The sequence below is a fragment of the Aquila chrysaetos genome, chromosome 18, assembly GCF_900496995.4.
Source record: "Aquila chrysaetos chrysaetos chromosome 18, bAquChr1.4, whole genome shotgun sequence".
Classification (NCBI taxonomy): domain Eukaryota; kingdom Metazoa; phylum Chordata; class Aves; order Accipitriformes; family Accipitridae; genus Aquila; species Aquila chrysaetos.
In genome coordinates, this window is record NC_044021.1 from 25,416,561 (window position 1) to 25,431,393 (window position 14,833).

General features: G+C 39.0%; 1 protein-coding gene across 1 annotated transcript in view; it reads left to right on the forward strand.

Annotated features, from left to right (window-relative positions):
- CTDP1 (CTD phosphatase subunit 1) overlaps positions 1–14,833 on the forward strand; it is a 115,136-nt gene that overhangs the window by 47,099 nt on the left and 53,204 nt on the right. The window contains exon 11 of the mRNA XM_030041921.2: positions 6,075–6,240. Coding sequence (XP_029897781.1) covers positions 6,075–6,240 — 166 coding nt within the window. The remainder of the gene's footprint in view (positions 1–6,074; positions 6,241–14,833) is intronic.

The following is a 14,833-nucleotide window of genomic DNA, read 5'->3' on the forward strand; positions in this document are numbered from 1 at the left end:
CTAACTCTTGTTATCTTTGCATTTGATCAAATTGTCATCTTTGCTTTGGTTACTTTGTTTGCTTTCTAAAAAGCCAAGGAAACGAGTGGAAGTGAGTAGTTAGCTGAAGCGAAATCAGGATGTTAGTATTCCAGATGCTTTTTGTGCCTCACCTAAGTGTGACTAGAAACCTCAAAACAAATAAATGCAGCGTGTAGTTTGTGCACTCTACAGAATGTTAAAATAACTCATCTCTGAAGCAAGGCAGCCTAATGTTTTTTAACAAATCTTAGAATACTGGATTGGTTTTTTGTCTATAAATACATCTGATAGCATTTGGCTTTTGTTTATAAAATTTTCCTCTTCACCTAATTCCTTCAAATGGGACATTAGCTTTGTGTTTTGTTTTGAGGAATATCAGAAGTGGTGGAAGAGGGGTGTAGGTCACTGAGTATTATTAAATAAGGCCATATGACTGAGTGCTAGTTAATTATCCTTGGATCACTAAAGCAGCAGGAGGAGGAGGCGGCCTGCTTTTTGAAGTACAAAGGCTAGCATCTGGACTTTGTCAAAATTTGTGGATTTGGTTTAGCTACAACGACAACACTTGTCTCTTAAGGATGCATAAAATATCTAAAATTCATCCCTAAGTATCTACATAAAAGATCTAACTTTCTGGAATGCTAACAAGTTTAGCAAGGCTTGTTGACTCCAGTGGTAAAGAAGTATTCAGTCGTGAAGGCAAAGCTTTTCTCTTTGTAAAATGTGATCAAAATTCCTTTGCACAATGTGATCAGAGTATAGCAGTTGTTATAAAGCAATTCAGTTTTCCAAACAACCACAAAAATACAATTATAAACGCACACAGTTTTCTACCATTCTTCTCCCTCCCCCGCCACTTTTGCGGTGTCACTTGTAAAGGTTTTGTATATTAGTGTAGCTTGTTATGTTTCCACTCTATCTTCCTGTTGCTAAATTATTTCAACCTATGTCTTTTTCAGTTGTCATCTTTTTATAGGCTTTTTCTTATTTCAGCTTCCTTGTTTCTGTCAACACAGGGTTTTTTTAGTCTCTTCTGTTTGTGAGGACGTCTTGTTCTCAGTTCCTTTTTAACTGTGTCTTTAAAGTCTGTATGTTACTTTACTATGACATGTTAAATGAACAGGAAAAACTTTAAACTATCAAGACGCAGTATGTATCCAGAGAGGAGCTGAAAAGCTTTGGGGTTTTCGTCAGGTTTTGTGGATAGGAATTTGTCTAGAAATAAGTGCTGGGAAGGTTTTACATGTATATAATTGTCATGACACTTCTAAGATGCTTCAGTATGATGGTTTATGTTGATACTAATGCATCATTCAGTGCTTTAAAAAGAATAGGTTTTGATGTTTGTTCTACATTTGTCAACAACTTAATGAAGAGTTTTGTCCATGCCTAAGCCTGTTTTTCTTTAATGTAGAGGTGCTTCTTCACTGGAACATCCTGCAGAAAAAGAGAAATACACTTCAGTTGTCCTCTTAGTTGAGTTTCTCAGAGCCCCAGGCAGGTTTTGGGGGTGGAGTGAGACTATCTCCTTTCTACTCCCTTATTTTATTTTGCTTAAACATTTTTTTGACTGTCAATGCTCAGGGTTGAGATGCTTTAATCTAAGAAAGTGAATCCAGTTACTCACTGCTGCAACTTCACCCCATAACCAAGCAGCTGTAAGAAAAGAGATTAGCATAAGGTATATGCTAGAAAATAGTATTTTCATCATCATTTCCTGTTGATTTGGTTCTAGTGGTAAAATCAGTGACCTGTAAACACTGATCTCTTAATTGGGGCATGTCTGTATTCCTCAGAGCAGTTCCATTATCTTCAATTACGATGGTGAGGAGTGTCTTGGTAAAGTCTAGGAGGAAAGCAGCGCAGTGATCAAATACCACTTTAAGTACTTTTAATGGATAGGAAGTACAGTGCAGGCAGAGCATGAAGGCTGTAAAGAAGTAACAAAAAGCCAAATAGGAACAGCTTTGCTGTGTTTTGACTGAGCAAGAGCTGAGGCAGAAGTACTGTATCGTTGCCTTGCTTTGTCTTAATGCATACATCAGTGATAGCTTTTAAAGAAAGCTTCACATCCAATTTAAAAATTGATGTGATACTTGACTTTACAGAAAATTACCTTAGTGCAGGACAGACTTCATGTGCTCGTATGTTCAGCTCCTACAGAAAGATGAGAGCATTTGTAACTAAGCCATTGAATTCAAGCAGAGTTAGATAAAGCTTTTAACACTCACAGCTGTTCCTGTTGTGGGTAGATGTAGTCAAAGCCTCCAATAATCTTCTTTGATTAGTTTCTAAAAACTTCATCTGATCCTGAATTTCAGACAGCAGGCAACAAAACTGCACTTCTGCGAGAGGAAACCCTTGGGTAGATGGTAGCAGCACGTGGCATAGCAATGGTACTCGGTCTCTGACTGTAAGAATAGACCTTGTTGTGCTTAGAAGAGAGTCTCTTGCAAGGCTGGTTATTAAAAAGGGCTTCAAGTTGTCCGAGTACCATTTCACAAGAACTGTTTCAGTTCTCACTTTTTTATTTTAGGTTCAACATTTTTAGTTTCTTTCTGGGACTCAACTGGAAACATAATTTAAAATAGAATATGATTAGTTTAAATACCTACACGCAATTTACAGTGAAACTGTCACCAGTGAATTACAGGTGGTTCAGTTAATTTGGTCAGCGTTTCATGCGACAGGCATAAATCTTGCTATTGTGCTTGGCTCTGTGAGACTTGAATACCTGCTTTTTGTCATGGCTGTTGCAGCCTCAGCAGGAGGGTGGCAAAGAGTTTGCGGCTGTGCTGGAAGGGAAGGGAATGCGGTGCTGCTTTTGGTGGCTGCTGGCAGCAGGCAGGAGCTTTTCTCTGAGATCAGGAAGGATTCCGCTTTAAAAATAACCTGCGTGGCAGAGCTTTGACACTCTGTATGTATCTCAACAATTTGCATTTTCATATGGAAACAGTACTCTACAAACATTATGGTAAACACTACAGTTGTAACAGGTCATGAGATGTGTAATGTAGTGTTGTCCAGAAAAATGCAAATGCTAATGGCATCTTGGACTAGAATAAAGAAAAAACAGTATTCTAGTGAACGCTAACAATACACTAACAGATGAGGCAAGGCTTAAAATATGGATATAATTTACATGTGAGAAGTTAAAAGTGGCACTCTGGTTTTAACTAATGCTAAGATGCACCAAATGTTTGGTTTGAAAAGGTGTGTCAAGCAGGTGTTGTTGGCTGAAGCAATTCTTTAAGATTTGTATAAATTAATTTCACTTATAAAATTTTTGTGTCTTAATTTACATGTTCATTGTTACAATTTTTCCTACCTAATGTTATCAGTCGTGTTATGACAGCAAAAATATGAAGTACCAAATTGAAGTCATGAATGGAATTTAAATATTTTTAACATTTTCATGATGATAATGCTATTTTAGCTTTTGCCCTGATGCTGTATCAAAGAAAGTGTTAAGATGCTTGTTACTTCCACAAATGTCGAACCCACCCTGCACGTGCATGTCCTTGTGCGTTCAACCTGTGCAGGGTTGAATATGGTGTTATTTTTGAAAAAGTACTCATGAATCTCATCTAATTAGAAATAAATGTAAATTCCTGCATTTGTATGTCTTTAAATTTTAATTAACGTAACAAGCAGCTGAAAATGTAAAGCCTGAAAAATGTCTTTGATAAAATAAAAATGTTTCTTACAAACCTTAAAGAAGTCTTTGTTTTATATTGCTTTTTGGAATGCTTTGGTGAGAAGTCCCAGTGTTTTTTATCTAGTAGCAGTTGGAAAATACTGGGAAAAAAAAAAATCTGACAGAAGCCTTTAGAAGCTATTAATACAGTTATTTTACAGTTAATATTTGTGTATAATAATGTGGTCAAGGATGATATTGCATTGTATTCTGCAAAAGGAGGAGTTCTCACTGTCACCAGTATGATAATAAGTTCTTAAAAAATATACTAGATTTATTTCTAGTCTAAGAAAATCTGCTGGCTGCCTGCTACATATAACTTGTGTATAATTCTTGGCATGGTCAAGATTGTCATATTTTTAATACAGTTGTGTAAGATGCTTATCCCTTTTGGTCATTCTCTGTTTTACTAAGAATGCAAATAGCATCACCACCTTTCTCTTGGCTAGGGTATCTATTAAAAAGGCAAGGAAATCATATTTTAAAAGAACTTTTTGGAAAATATAGTGGAATGCTGTATTTTTTTCCTCGTTTACCTATGAAAATTATTGTCTGAGAGCAGTTTAATAGCAAAAGAAAACTGTGTGGTCGTGTAAAATAGAAAACATTTGGGGGGTGACGACAACGAAACAAAAAACTGTTAAGCTGTGATGAAAAACTTTAACAGAAAAGCAGTTTGGTTAGTTCATTTCCACAACATTCAAATTGTTGTTTTGGCTTCATGGGAAATTCCACTGTAGAGAAATGACAGCCTGCGAAGGGGCACGTTTCTGCTGTGTTGCTGAGTAGTGCTGAGCTGATGGGGGTCTTCTGCAGCAGATAGCGCAGTTCTGGGTAGCACAGCAATGGCTTGGCTCTCTTCCCCCACCACCCCAATTCAAAAAATGAATTCACATCTCTTGCACCTACCCATGGGATCTGAGAGGAGAGAGATGTGTATTTAGGAAAATGTGAGCCCTCAAAATGAGCTTCATGTGGCTTTCAGATTTCTTACATTCTGGGATTGAAGTACTGATGTAGAAAAAAATCTTGATATTTAGATAACCTTTTTAAGAAGCTGTCAAGTTCATGAGAGTAGAAACGATTTTGTAGAACCTTACCTATGACTGGATTACATAATTTAATAATGGCTTTTTTGGGTGGGGCTGCTGATCTAAAGCTGTTTTTTGAAAATCCAGGCTTGACGAGAAACAGCCATCCTGCGCTGAAACTCTTGTCAGCAGAGACCACACTGTACCCTTTCTGAATCGCCACCACCCACAGAAACAGCTTGATGGTATCTCACCTGGTGGTTACAACTTGAAACGGCTTGTGATTTCAAATACAGTCACTTTTATACTTGCTTGTGGTAATCATTCCCCACACACGCAATCTTATGGGTAACATAAATAATTTGAGACCCCTAAGCTTTATGACCTGAGATCTTTGAATAGGATTCTGGGTGGTGCTGAGCTGCTATAAGGTGTTCCAGGAGGTTAGTGTGACAGCCCAATATTCGTAGTTAAACTGTATGGTGTAGCAGTTTTAGCTTCTACAAGTCTTTAGTAAAGTAATATTGACAGAAAAAGTTACCCAAGAAAGGTAGAAGTCTCCTGCTGTCGTTCTAGATATAGTCTATCTTTTTATTACTATTATAATGCAATTCCCATGAAGTTTTGATTATTTTATCTATTTTTATGAACATTTTGACATTCCTTTTTGTATCTGCATGTTCTGATTAAATACAGTACCTAACAAGGTAATACAATACAAAGAGAAAATGCTACCATATTTGAATACAGTAGCCAAAAAGAAATACGGTCTGTTCTGCGTCTTGTCCAGGCTTAGCAAGTGGGAAGTGTGTGAAGATTGAGGCACAGAAGTGAGCTTTCTACTTGCAAACATCTTGTCTGTAAGGTTGAGAAATAGAAAAGTATACTTTGAAACTCAAGAATACAAGCTTAACATAGGTCAGGAAAAATATATTAGCATGTAAGGGTTGTTTCCTGAATGATAAACGTGTCAAGTGATGGACGAATTCCACTTGAGCACAAACCTTAAAGTATTTTAAGGGCAATGCATCTGCAGCTACTGAACCTCTTGGCTTCAAGAAAGGCATGATGGTTACTTACAAGAACAGTGGGAAGGCAGGAGAGTGAGTACCTTGTTAAAGGTAGAATAACAACTTAAGAAGCCATCAGGGTGAAAATAAAAGCAACCATTGGGAGACTTGATCTTTCCTCCATTGATGAATACAGAACCCTATTAAGCAAAGTTGTAGATATTCAGCAGTCATAAATTGTTTATAGGATTTTATTTCTAGAGAAGCTGTAAATCAAGTAAATCTTTCTTATGTGGGACCCCTGAAATTTTTCAGAGTTGTTCAACCACATCAGCAGCAGATGTTCGAAGAAGATGACCTACCAGCAAGTGAAAATGAGGAGCAGCCTGGTCCATCTAAGCGGAAACGCCAGCCAAGTATGTCTGAGACAATGCCCCTGTACACCCTATGTAAAGAGGATTTAGAGAGTATGGATAAAGAGGTGAGCTTAACTAATTCTGACAGGTTTCTAACATAATGATTGTTAGTTATGCATAATAGTTTAACTTCTGTTAAATTATGCATGTGTGTGAACTGACCTTGTATGCCACTACAGTAACTTCAGATAAAAGCCATAGCAGAGTAAGAAGTACAGTTCAGGCTAAAAAGCAGTTATGTTTGGCAAAGCAAACTTGAATTAAGGAGTGGGAGTACTCTTGTGTGTAAATAGGCCTTTAAAGTAGAACTTCATTTATGCATAGCTTTGTCACATGAAACGTGTTATCACATTTGCTGTGTGTTTAACTTTGCCAGGTGTCCCTTTTTTTTTTTTTCTTTTTTTTTAAGTAAATCTTCAAATAATCTGGACAAAATCAGTGGTGGGATGGGAGAAGAGAGGTCTGTGGATGTAAAAGGCACAGGCTGCAGACAGGATCAGAGAGCCAAAGGGGAGCATGGGGCCTCATTATCTGTAGACATGTAATTGCAGTGCTGTTAAATCATAGCGATCATGGTTCTGCAGCTGAAGGGAGCTTTCTGTTGGAGAGTGAACTGTACTTTTTTCATACAAAACCACATTATTTGAAATTCATTGTGAACCTCTAGCAGCTGCCTATTTGTCACTTATCCTTGTGTGCACTTTTTTTCAAATGAAGCCACCATCTTACGTAATATTAAATGATACATAGAGGAAAAAATACATATCATTGCACACCATGTTTTCATGAATTCCTTACACTGTGCGTGACTTTACTATAAAACCTAGCGACCCTGGAGCTTGAATTCATCTTTGAGCTTAGATCATTCACTGGGGTGGGGACAGGAGCGTAGAACTTCCTAGCTTCTGGCAGTAAGCCAATGACAAGGTTCAAGCTATAAGACATCTCGAGTTATCTTCAGAAAATATAATAAAAGTGTGAGAAGGAAACTGCATATTTCACCAAGGATAGAAAGAGTTTATGTATACGGCATAGCGTAATTTTGAGATATGCTGTTGCTAGAGAGGTCCTGGAGGAACTTTGAGCTGGTATTCTAGGGAAAGGTCCAATAACTTTCAACTGCTGTGGTGATCTAATCTGAATTTCAGATGAGTGCAAGCTTATAACTGTACCTGGTAACTCTTGGAGTTGATGACTTTTGATTTCTTTTGCTTTTTCATTCCAAAGTATTTTGTCCATTTGATCTCAGACTTTCACAAGAAATAGTATTTCTTCTTGTCGTGATGCCAGCCCCTGAATCCATCTGTCTCTTCCTTCTGTGTTGTCAGTGGTACTTAAAGCAAATTGTTGTTGTTATGGGTTGTTTTTGTGTACTAACATTTTTCTAATTGTATGGCTTTTGGAAAACATTTAATGAATTGCTGTTGCAGTGTGTGCACTGAGCCAAAAGAAAGTGTGCATGTTTTCCAGAATTACTGCATAAAGTATTTATTGTTCTGTTTTTAAAGATACTATTTAGGGACCTTGTTAAAAATCTGAATGTTCTGGCACTGTTCGTTTTGTGACTGATTGCTCTCTAGGCTGCTACAGTTAGACCAAAGAAATTAAAGTTTTTCTACCTATCCTGCAAATATAAACAACTTACATTGCGATGATTAAATTACGCTTTTACTTAAGCTGCATCTTATGTTTGGAAATGAGACTACATGAACTTCAGAACAAATGAAGCCCAAATTCCAATGGATTTTTTTTTCATAGTTGACTTAGCTTTGGTTCCAGGAGTATGATTTGAGGTTATAGTTGCTGCCAAAAGGTTTTCCTTCCATCAGCCTCTGTTCCCACCCCTGTCTTTATTAAATTCACATTTCTTTGATCGTGGGGCAGCTGAACCAGTAGAAACTCTTCACTTGGGTTTGTTTGGGGTTTTTTTTTTTGGGGGGGGGGGGGGGGGGGTTACATTGGTTTGGTGAGGAACGGGGTTGGGAGTTTCTGGTATTATAGCTCCCTGACATGGTTTGATCAAGGATCAAATGTTACCACTGAGACATGGAGAAGGGGGCACACGGGACATATATTGGGGAGGTTGAACTGGACACGGTAGTGCCAGCAGGTCATCATCTCCTGGGAGCTGACTGTAGAGACAGTCAAGGGAGACTAACCTTTGTGGACTAGCCTTGGGACTGCTGGCATCACCTTGGTAAAGATAATGTATTCATGTACAAGTAATGTAAGTAATAAAAGAGGATTATATGGTGTTGTGTGGGAGTACGCTTATGAAACAGAGGGAGGACGTGTGGTAACGTAGCCCATAAAATATAAAAGTTTAGTGGAGCATACAGAGGAGATTCTGCTGTCAGGAACGTTATCAAATTAAGTGAAAATAAGCTTGATAAGCATTGCTAGTTGGTGCTCAGTTCACTCTGGTGACACTGTGACTAGTTTAACTTCCACAGAAGGGTGTTTGCCTGTATCTCATTCTTTATTAAAACATGTTAAAGGGTAATAACCTTTCTGCAGTCATGTCACTAAGAGATGTGAAATTTCTGCTTTTTGCCACAAAAATGCTTTTGCTTCATTTGCATCCATTCTCGTGGCTATGCCAGCTGCAAGATCTACAGCTGATTGCAGACCACCTTGGTGGAGTGATGGAGTCTGTTTCAGTCACAACGGTGATGTCTTGCTCCACAACTACCACACAACTACTACTAGCACTACAAGGGCTAGTGCTAAGACTGTTTTGGTTAGGAGTACCTGGTCCGAGAGGAGTGAAAGCAAGTTACAATGGGACTTTGCTGCAGTATAAGCTGACCCAAGTCTCAACTGCTGAGTTCGGGCCCCTAAGCTGCTCTTGATAATCATGGGACCGTACAGCAAGCAAATTCAGGGAGCTGGTTTGGTCAGAAAAGATCACTTTCCAGGTTAATCTTCATCATCACCAGCTTCCTGAAATAACTCGCCGTTGCTGCTGCATGAGTGCTAGTGCCAGGAGCAGGCAGAAGATGCAAAGAGCTGGGAGTGAGCGGTGAAGGCAGAACTGCAGCCCTCTAGCTTTAAAACTGCATCCTCGGTATTTCTGCTGAATTCCCTGGCAAATTCAGATAAGGACTTTTACTATTCAAAAGGAGTCTTTTAGCTTTAGGCACTGGGATTTTTTCAGTGAAATAGGAAATTCAAGTGTTTATGTATACACTGTTTCTGTGGACATAACAAGCAATAAATAACTCCTTTGCACTTAACATTGAAAGGAAATCTAGCTTTTTCTTTGCAAAAATCTCTGAAAAGGCCACACAGCCCCAAGCAATACAGAATTTGCATGTAGTTTATATGTGGGAGAGTTTTGTTAGAAGAATCGAGATGGAAGCTGATAAAGAGAATTTAATTATGCTTTATTCCCAAATTAAATCCCTTTCCATCCTTAACCTATTTAAACATCTGTTTGTTGCTTTTCCTAGTAAAAAAACCAGTATCTGTTCCAATATTCCGTGGGGAAGAACTGCCATGGATAGGCATCTCTACTAAAATTTGATCTTGCATGGATTTTTACCTTATCTTATTATTTTAGCTGTAGTTGTGCTATGGATACCAAATAAGTCAAAGGAACTGAATAACATCCCAGCTATTGGGTTGTAGTTTAAGGTCATTTAGCCTTTTGTATCTTTTTCAGTGCCAAAGATCTGGGAGACCAGATCCAATGGTAGCTTCTTTTCCCTCTGACATGAGGGACTGTTTGAACCTTAGGAAAGTGCAAGAGCAAGAGTGTTCAATGTAATAGGACTGCTGTTCAAAGGGCAATTGCCAAATCAGAGTAAGTACATAAGGAATGGATCCCTACTTGAGAAATACAAAGCCTGCTAATGCTGCTGCCTCACAGTTGAGAGAACGTTTTCCTCCTTTCTTTTCTGTGCTAGCCAGACACAGAGGCTTTGCAACTGGCTGCTGCTGTTTCTCTGCTATGGCATGGTAAAGAGAAGCAGAATTGAATGCTGCCAGTTTAATTAGCTTGTTTGTAGTCATTTTTAAAGGCCTGGATAAATTTTTATTTCTAAATAACTGGTTATCTGATATATAACCTGCACAAGCTTCCTCCATAAAAATGCCGTTTATATTGGATTGTATCTAGTATGCTGTAATCTTCATGGTATGTTGCTGGTTTCACGAAAGGGCAAGGATTGAAAACCATCTTTAAAGAGGAGGTTTCCAAACAATTAAACACAGTCAGTAATAACTAACTAGAAATCTCTCTTGTCCATAATACCTGTTCCAGGATGACTTTTGTTTTCTCAAAACCAACAGTCTCGTTTACAGGGAAGGTATTTACTTTTCTTTTCATTGACTGCGTTGGAAAGTAACTGTTGCAGAAGCCTGTCCTGTAGGGAGAGCAAGCTGGGCTGTCTGCAGCAATTCCCGTCCCCCGTGACAGCAGCGGTCCCCTTGCTCACTCGCTTGCCATAGAGGTACAGGACTGTTCGTTGCGTGCTTTTGGTGCGATTGTGGGGCATCATCGTCCTTCCCCTGGGCTAGGTGGAAGCTGCTGACCTGCCAGTCACTACAACGTTGTGCAGATCTGCTGTAGTTTACTGACAAAAACCAGAAAGTGGAATCCAGGCTTCAGATGACTCTATTCGTTTCCAGAAGTAAGATTTATTAGCTAAAGCAAGTTGCGCAAAGGAAGGTAATGGCATACAAATCATGTGAAGACATACACATGTCTTTCCATTCATAATTGATTATCTCAGTACAGGGTGACGTGCAGTTCTCCCTCCCAGAGGTTACTTGTGGATCATCTTGTGAGGACATTTCTTCAGAATTCATTGAGAACTGCTCCTGTGAACTTCTAGCATCTTGATTCCTTTCTGCACTGATACAATTACTTATATGTTTAAAGAAGGCCAGCTAAAATGTCCTATGATAGATATTTAATAAATTCTGTTAATCTTGCTGGTTTAGAAATTAGTTTTATTTCATTTAAGCTATTGTTAATTCCTTTTTATTAAGGATGGTTTTCTTCGGAATTTGTACTCCTAAATGATGTTTGGAGAGAACCTTACGCAACTAGGCTAGTGCCATGTACAGTTACCTAGTCAAGTTGATCTAATCTTAACGCTGTCGTGTCCTGTGTGCTATAAATAAGCTGTGTTTGTTTTTACATACTAATTGCTTCCTGATGGACCCCAACTTTGCTCTTCTGTAAAATTTATTCTTTCTTTGTGGATATCTGTTGCAGACCCACAAGGTGATTTTTAGCCCTGTGCATTGTGCTAACTTCTTTTAAAAATGTTTACTTGAATCAGCTTCGTATAATCTTAAAGATTTTCCCTTTTGTAATCAGTCTCCCTTTCATAATTAGGTTGACATTCTTGTGTATGATAAATCACTCGTCCATGAGAAGTCAGCAAGATCGAGACTTTTCATTCCTCTCTTCCTTTTGGCTGTAAATTATTCTCTTGTCTGTTCCTTTAAGAGCTGTGGCTGGCAGTACAGCTCCTTTTTTTTATTTTTCAGGTGCTTTCTAATTCACCAGTCTGTGTAAACTGTAGAAACGCATAGAAAGATTCCAAGCTGCTCCCTTATAAAATGCCAGTGACAAACGAAAAAGAAATTACGCTCTTGTCTCCTTTTTGTAAATTATGAGCCTGTGCTGAGCTCAAGATCCTGTTCTCTCTTGCTTACAGAGAGGCTGCTGCCACGTCCATGGTAGACTGGCCGTGACGGCAGAAGACAGACGGCCATAGGTACTCGTATCCGTCACTGTCAACACTTGCAGGACCAGTCTTGGGCAGATACCCAATATGGGCTTCACTGATGGGAAGCTCAAAAAGGAGCTTCCAGGAAGGCAGTAAGATTTCAGTAAGGTTTAAGTAAGCTCAGTAAGGCAGAAAAATTTCTAATTACGTTTTGCAGTGCCTTCTCATCCAAGATGGCCTGGGATTACTAATGTCCTGGAGCGGCTGTGCACACGTAGTCTGCTTGTTGTAAGATCCTTATGCTTTTGTGTTTATTACCGTGTTTTTGTCAGGGTGTTTTAGAGTAGCATCTGTATCTTGTCAAGTGTCATCATCTCTGCCATCTAAGGTAAAATATTTTGCTGGTTTAAATTCTTGTCAGTTTGGGACTTGGGAGAGGGGAAGAGTGGGAGTGAATCTGATACCAGTCAGACCTCCATCCAGCTTTCCTAGCTCTCACTTCAGTTAGCGGAGCTGCAAAGATTCCTATCATCTGGCTGGATATGTACTTAGCAGCTGCAAAGTGACCAGATTGCAAAGCATGTTCTGTGCATCAGTGCGTTTAAGTGTACAGATTTTTCTTGAGTGGGAATTGCCTAATGAACTACTTTTGCATCAAAATGGTTCTGTTGATGTGGTATATATTCTGCACATTCTTTTCCTTTTAACTAATTTGGAATTTGTGCGCCATATATAAAGACTGAAATTACAACATTCTGCTTGTACATAAGGCCATTTTGTCACTGCATTTTGCTTTCATCATGCAGATTTATCCCTTAATTTCTGTTTTGTATTTTAAGTTAGTGGCTATACCGTGCAGTGAATTAAGAGGTGGTGTTTTTCTCCTTCAATTCAGTGAAAGCTATTGTCTCAGTAAGTGGTTAGCCTCTTGGTTAGTTTAAAAATACTAATTTAATGTGGAGGATGCGGTCTGTAGTGCAAAACAATAGCTGCCTGGGGCTCACTTGAACACTGCATTGCACATTAACAGTTCTTTGAATTTCCACAACTACATTTCTCATACAAAATTTCTTGTGCGTCACCTTAATATGTAGCATGTCATAAATTGTACAGGTACTAGATTTGGTTAGCGGCCTCTTCTTATAAATTGTAGCCTTTTCTGAAGTTAAAAGAATGAGCCTGTGTGTACACTTGCTGTCGCCAGTGATCGTCACCCAGGCACCTTGGCCCTTGGAAGTTACGAGGTCTGTTTCACGGTTGTTAGACCGCTTCCACTCGAACTGAACGTCAAAAAAAGATAATTTTCGAGGTAGCTATTGGTGAAAGTGTACATTTGGAGAAGTATCAAAGGGAAATGCGCTACTCGTGAGGCGGTAAGAGTCTGCACGAAGACAATTTGCCGGAACGCCTTGTGGCGTAAGCAGACCTGAGGACGCTGGGACTGGCCGCCCCGGGTCCGTTGCGGGCCTCGGCGCTTCCCGGCGCTGTCCCTCGTTCCTTATCTACGTCCCTCTTATCACCTTCCCTCACGCGCCGGTCCCCGCTGGCCCCTGTGCTCCAGCAGCTTCTCCCACACGGACGAGCGGGCGGCGTGGAAGCTGCAAAAAACTCCCAATTCGCCGGCCCCGTCGGCTTTTTATTTTCGGCGTGGGGCGCTTGTTACGGAATGGCGTAAGCCAGCGAGGCTGAACGTGTCGCTTGGTTTCTTCCACTCAGAGATTAGTTTTCCGGAGAGAAGCGGTGAGCCTGTGGTGCTGGGAATGCGGGTGCGGGTTTATCTTCGGGGGGCACTTGCTGTGGTGTGGTGGCTGGCTGATGCACCAAGAAATGGTACTTTGTTTTGTAGTGAACGTAGCTTAAAGCTGTTGTAAAACAAGGAAACTTTTTACTGCTTTCCCCTGTTTAAGATTTTGACGTTCATCCGTCTCTAATATGGTTAATAACACAGAAGTAATTGAACATTAAAATACTATAATGTTAAAGCAATTATTTTGCCTGTATCTCATCTGATTAGTAGAGAAAACTGCGTAAAGTTGTCCAGTACTATTTTCAATAGTTTGGTGATGAGAATCAGCAGTGTAGAATTACAGTATCAGTACAGTGGGATGGAGAGAGCAAAGACAAGCACTTAAAGGAAACTGGATATCAGTCATTTGCTTCTGCCTTTCTTTGTTTTCCTTTGAAGAATTCATTTCCCACTGAAAAATGGAAACAAGTCTAAAAAGTATCAATGCATCTCTATTTGGTTTTAATTACAGAAGATATAAACATATTTAAAAAAAAAAAAAAATCAATATTGGTCACATTTAAGTTGTAGGTAAATTATCCTGACCAGAAACATTGACGCTCTGACTGAACTCTGACACTCTGAATTCAGCTAATGCAAAGAAAATGCAGTGAAGATAAGGCTAGTGAGATTGGAATGGTTTATCATCATTGATATTTATCGGCAGACCATTTATCTATGCACTAGTTACATACAGCTGGTTATCTGCTAGTTTTTGTTTATTAAGAGGGCATCATGGTCCAAGCTTGCCCTAGCAGCTTTTTTAAGTGTTTGGAAAGAGTTTTTTATGTAATAACACGTTTTACAAGGAGACAACTGATTACCAAAATAGAAAAAGGATTTTTATCTAATTTGATATCTTAAGTAGGCAATCAGTTTTAGACCGCTTCTATTTTTCTACACTGGTTGCTTAGAAAACATTATTTAAGCACAGTTTCTGGTGTACTTGGACATCTTATTTTAATTTTAGATTTATTTTTAAGAATTTATATGCTATGAGGGAATATGGGAAACATATTGGGACCTTTTGACATTCAGATGGCACACTGCATAAAAATCTGCATTTTGTAGATAAAAAAGGAAACTACCAATATATGTAAGGATTAGTTTGATGGCACTCATGACAAGTTGTTAATTAAAAGGTGATATTATTATATAGAATTTTGTGCCAAATGAACACAATCAGTC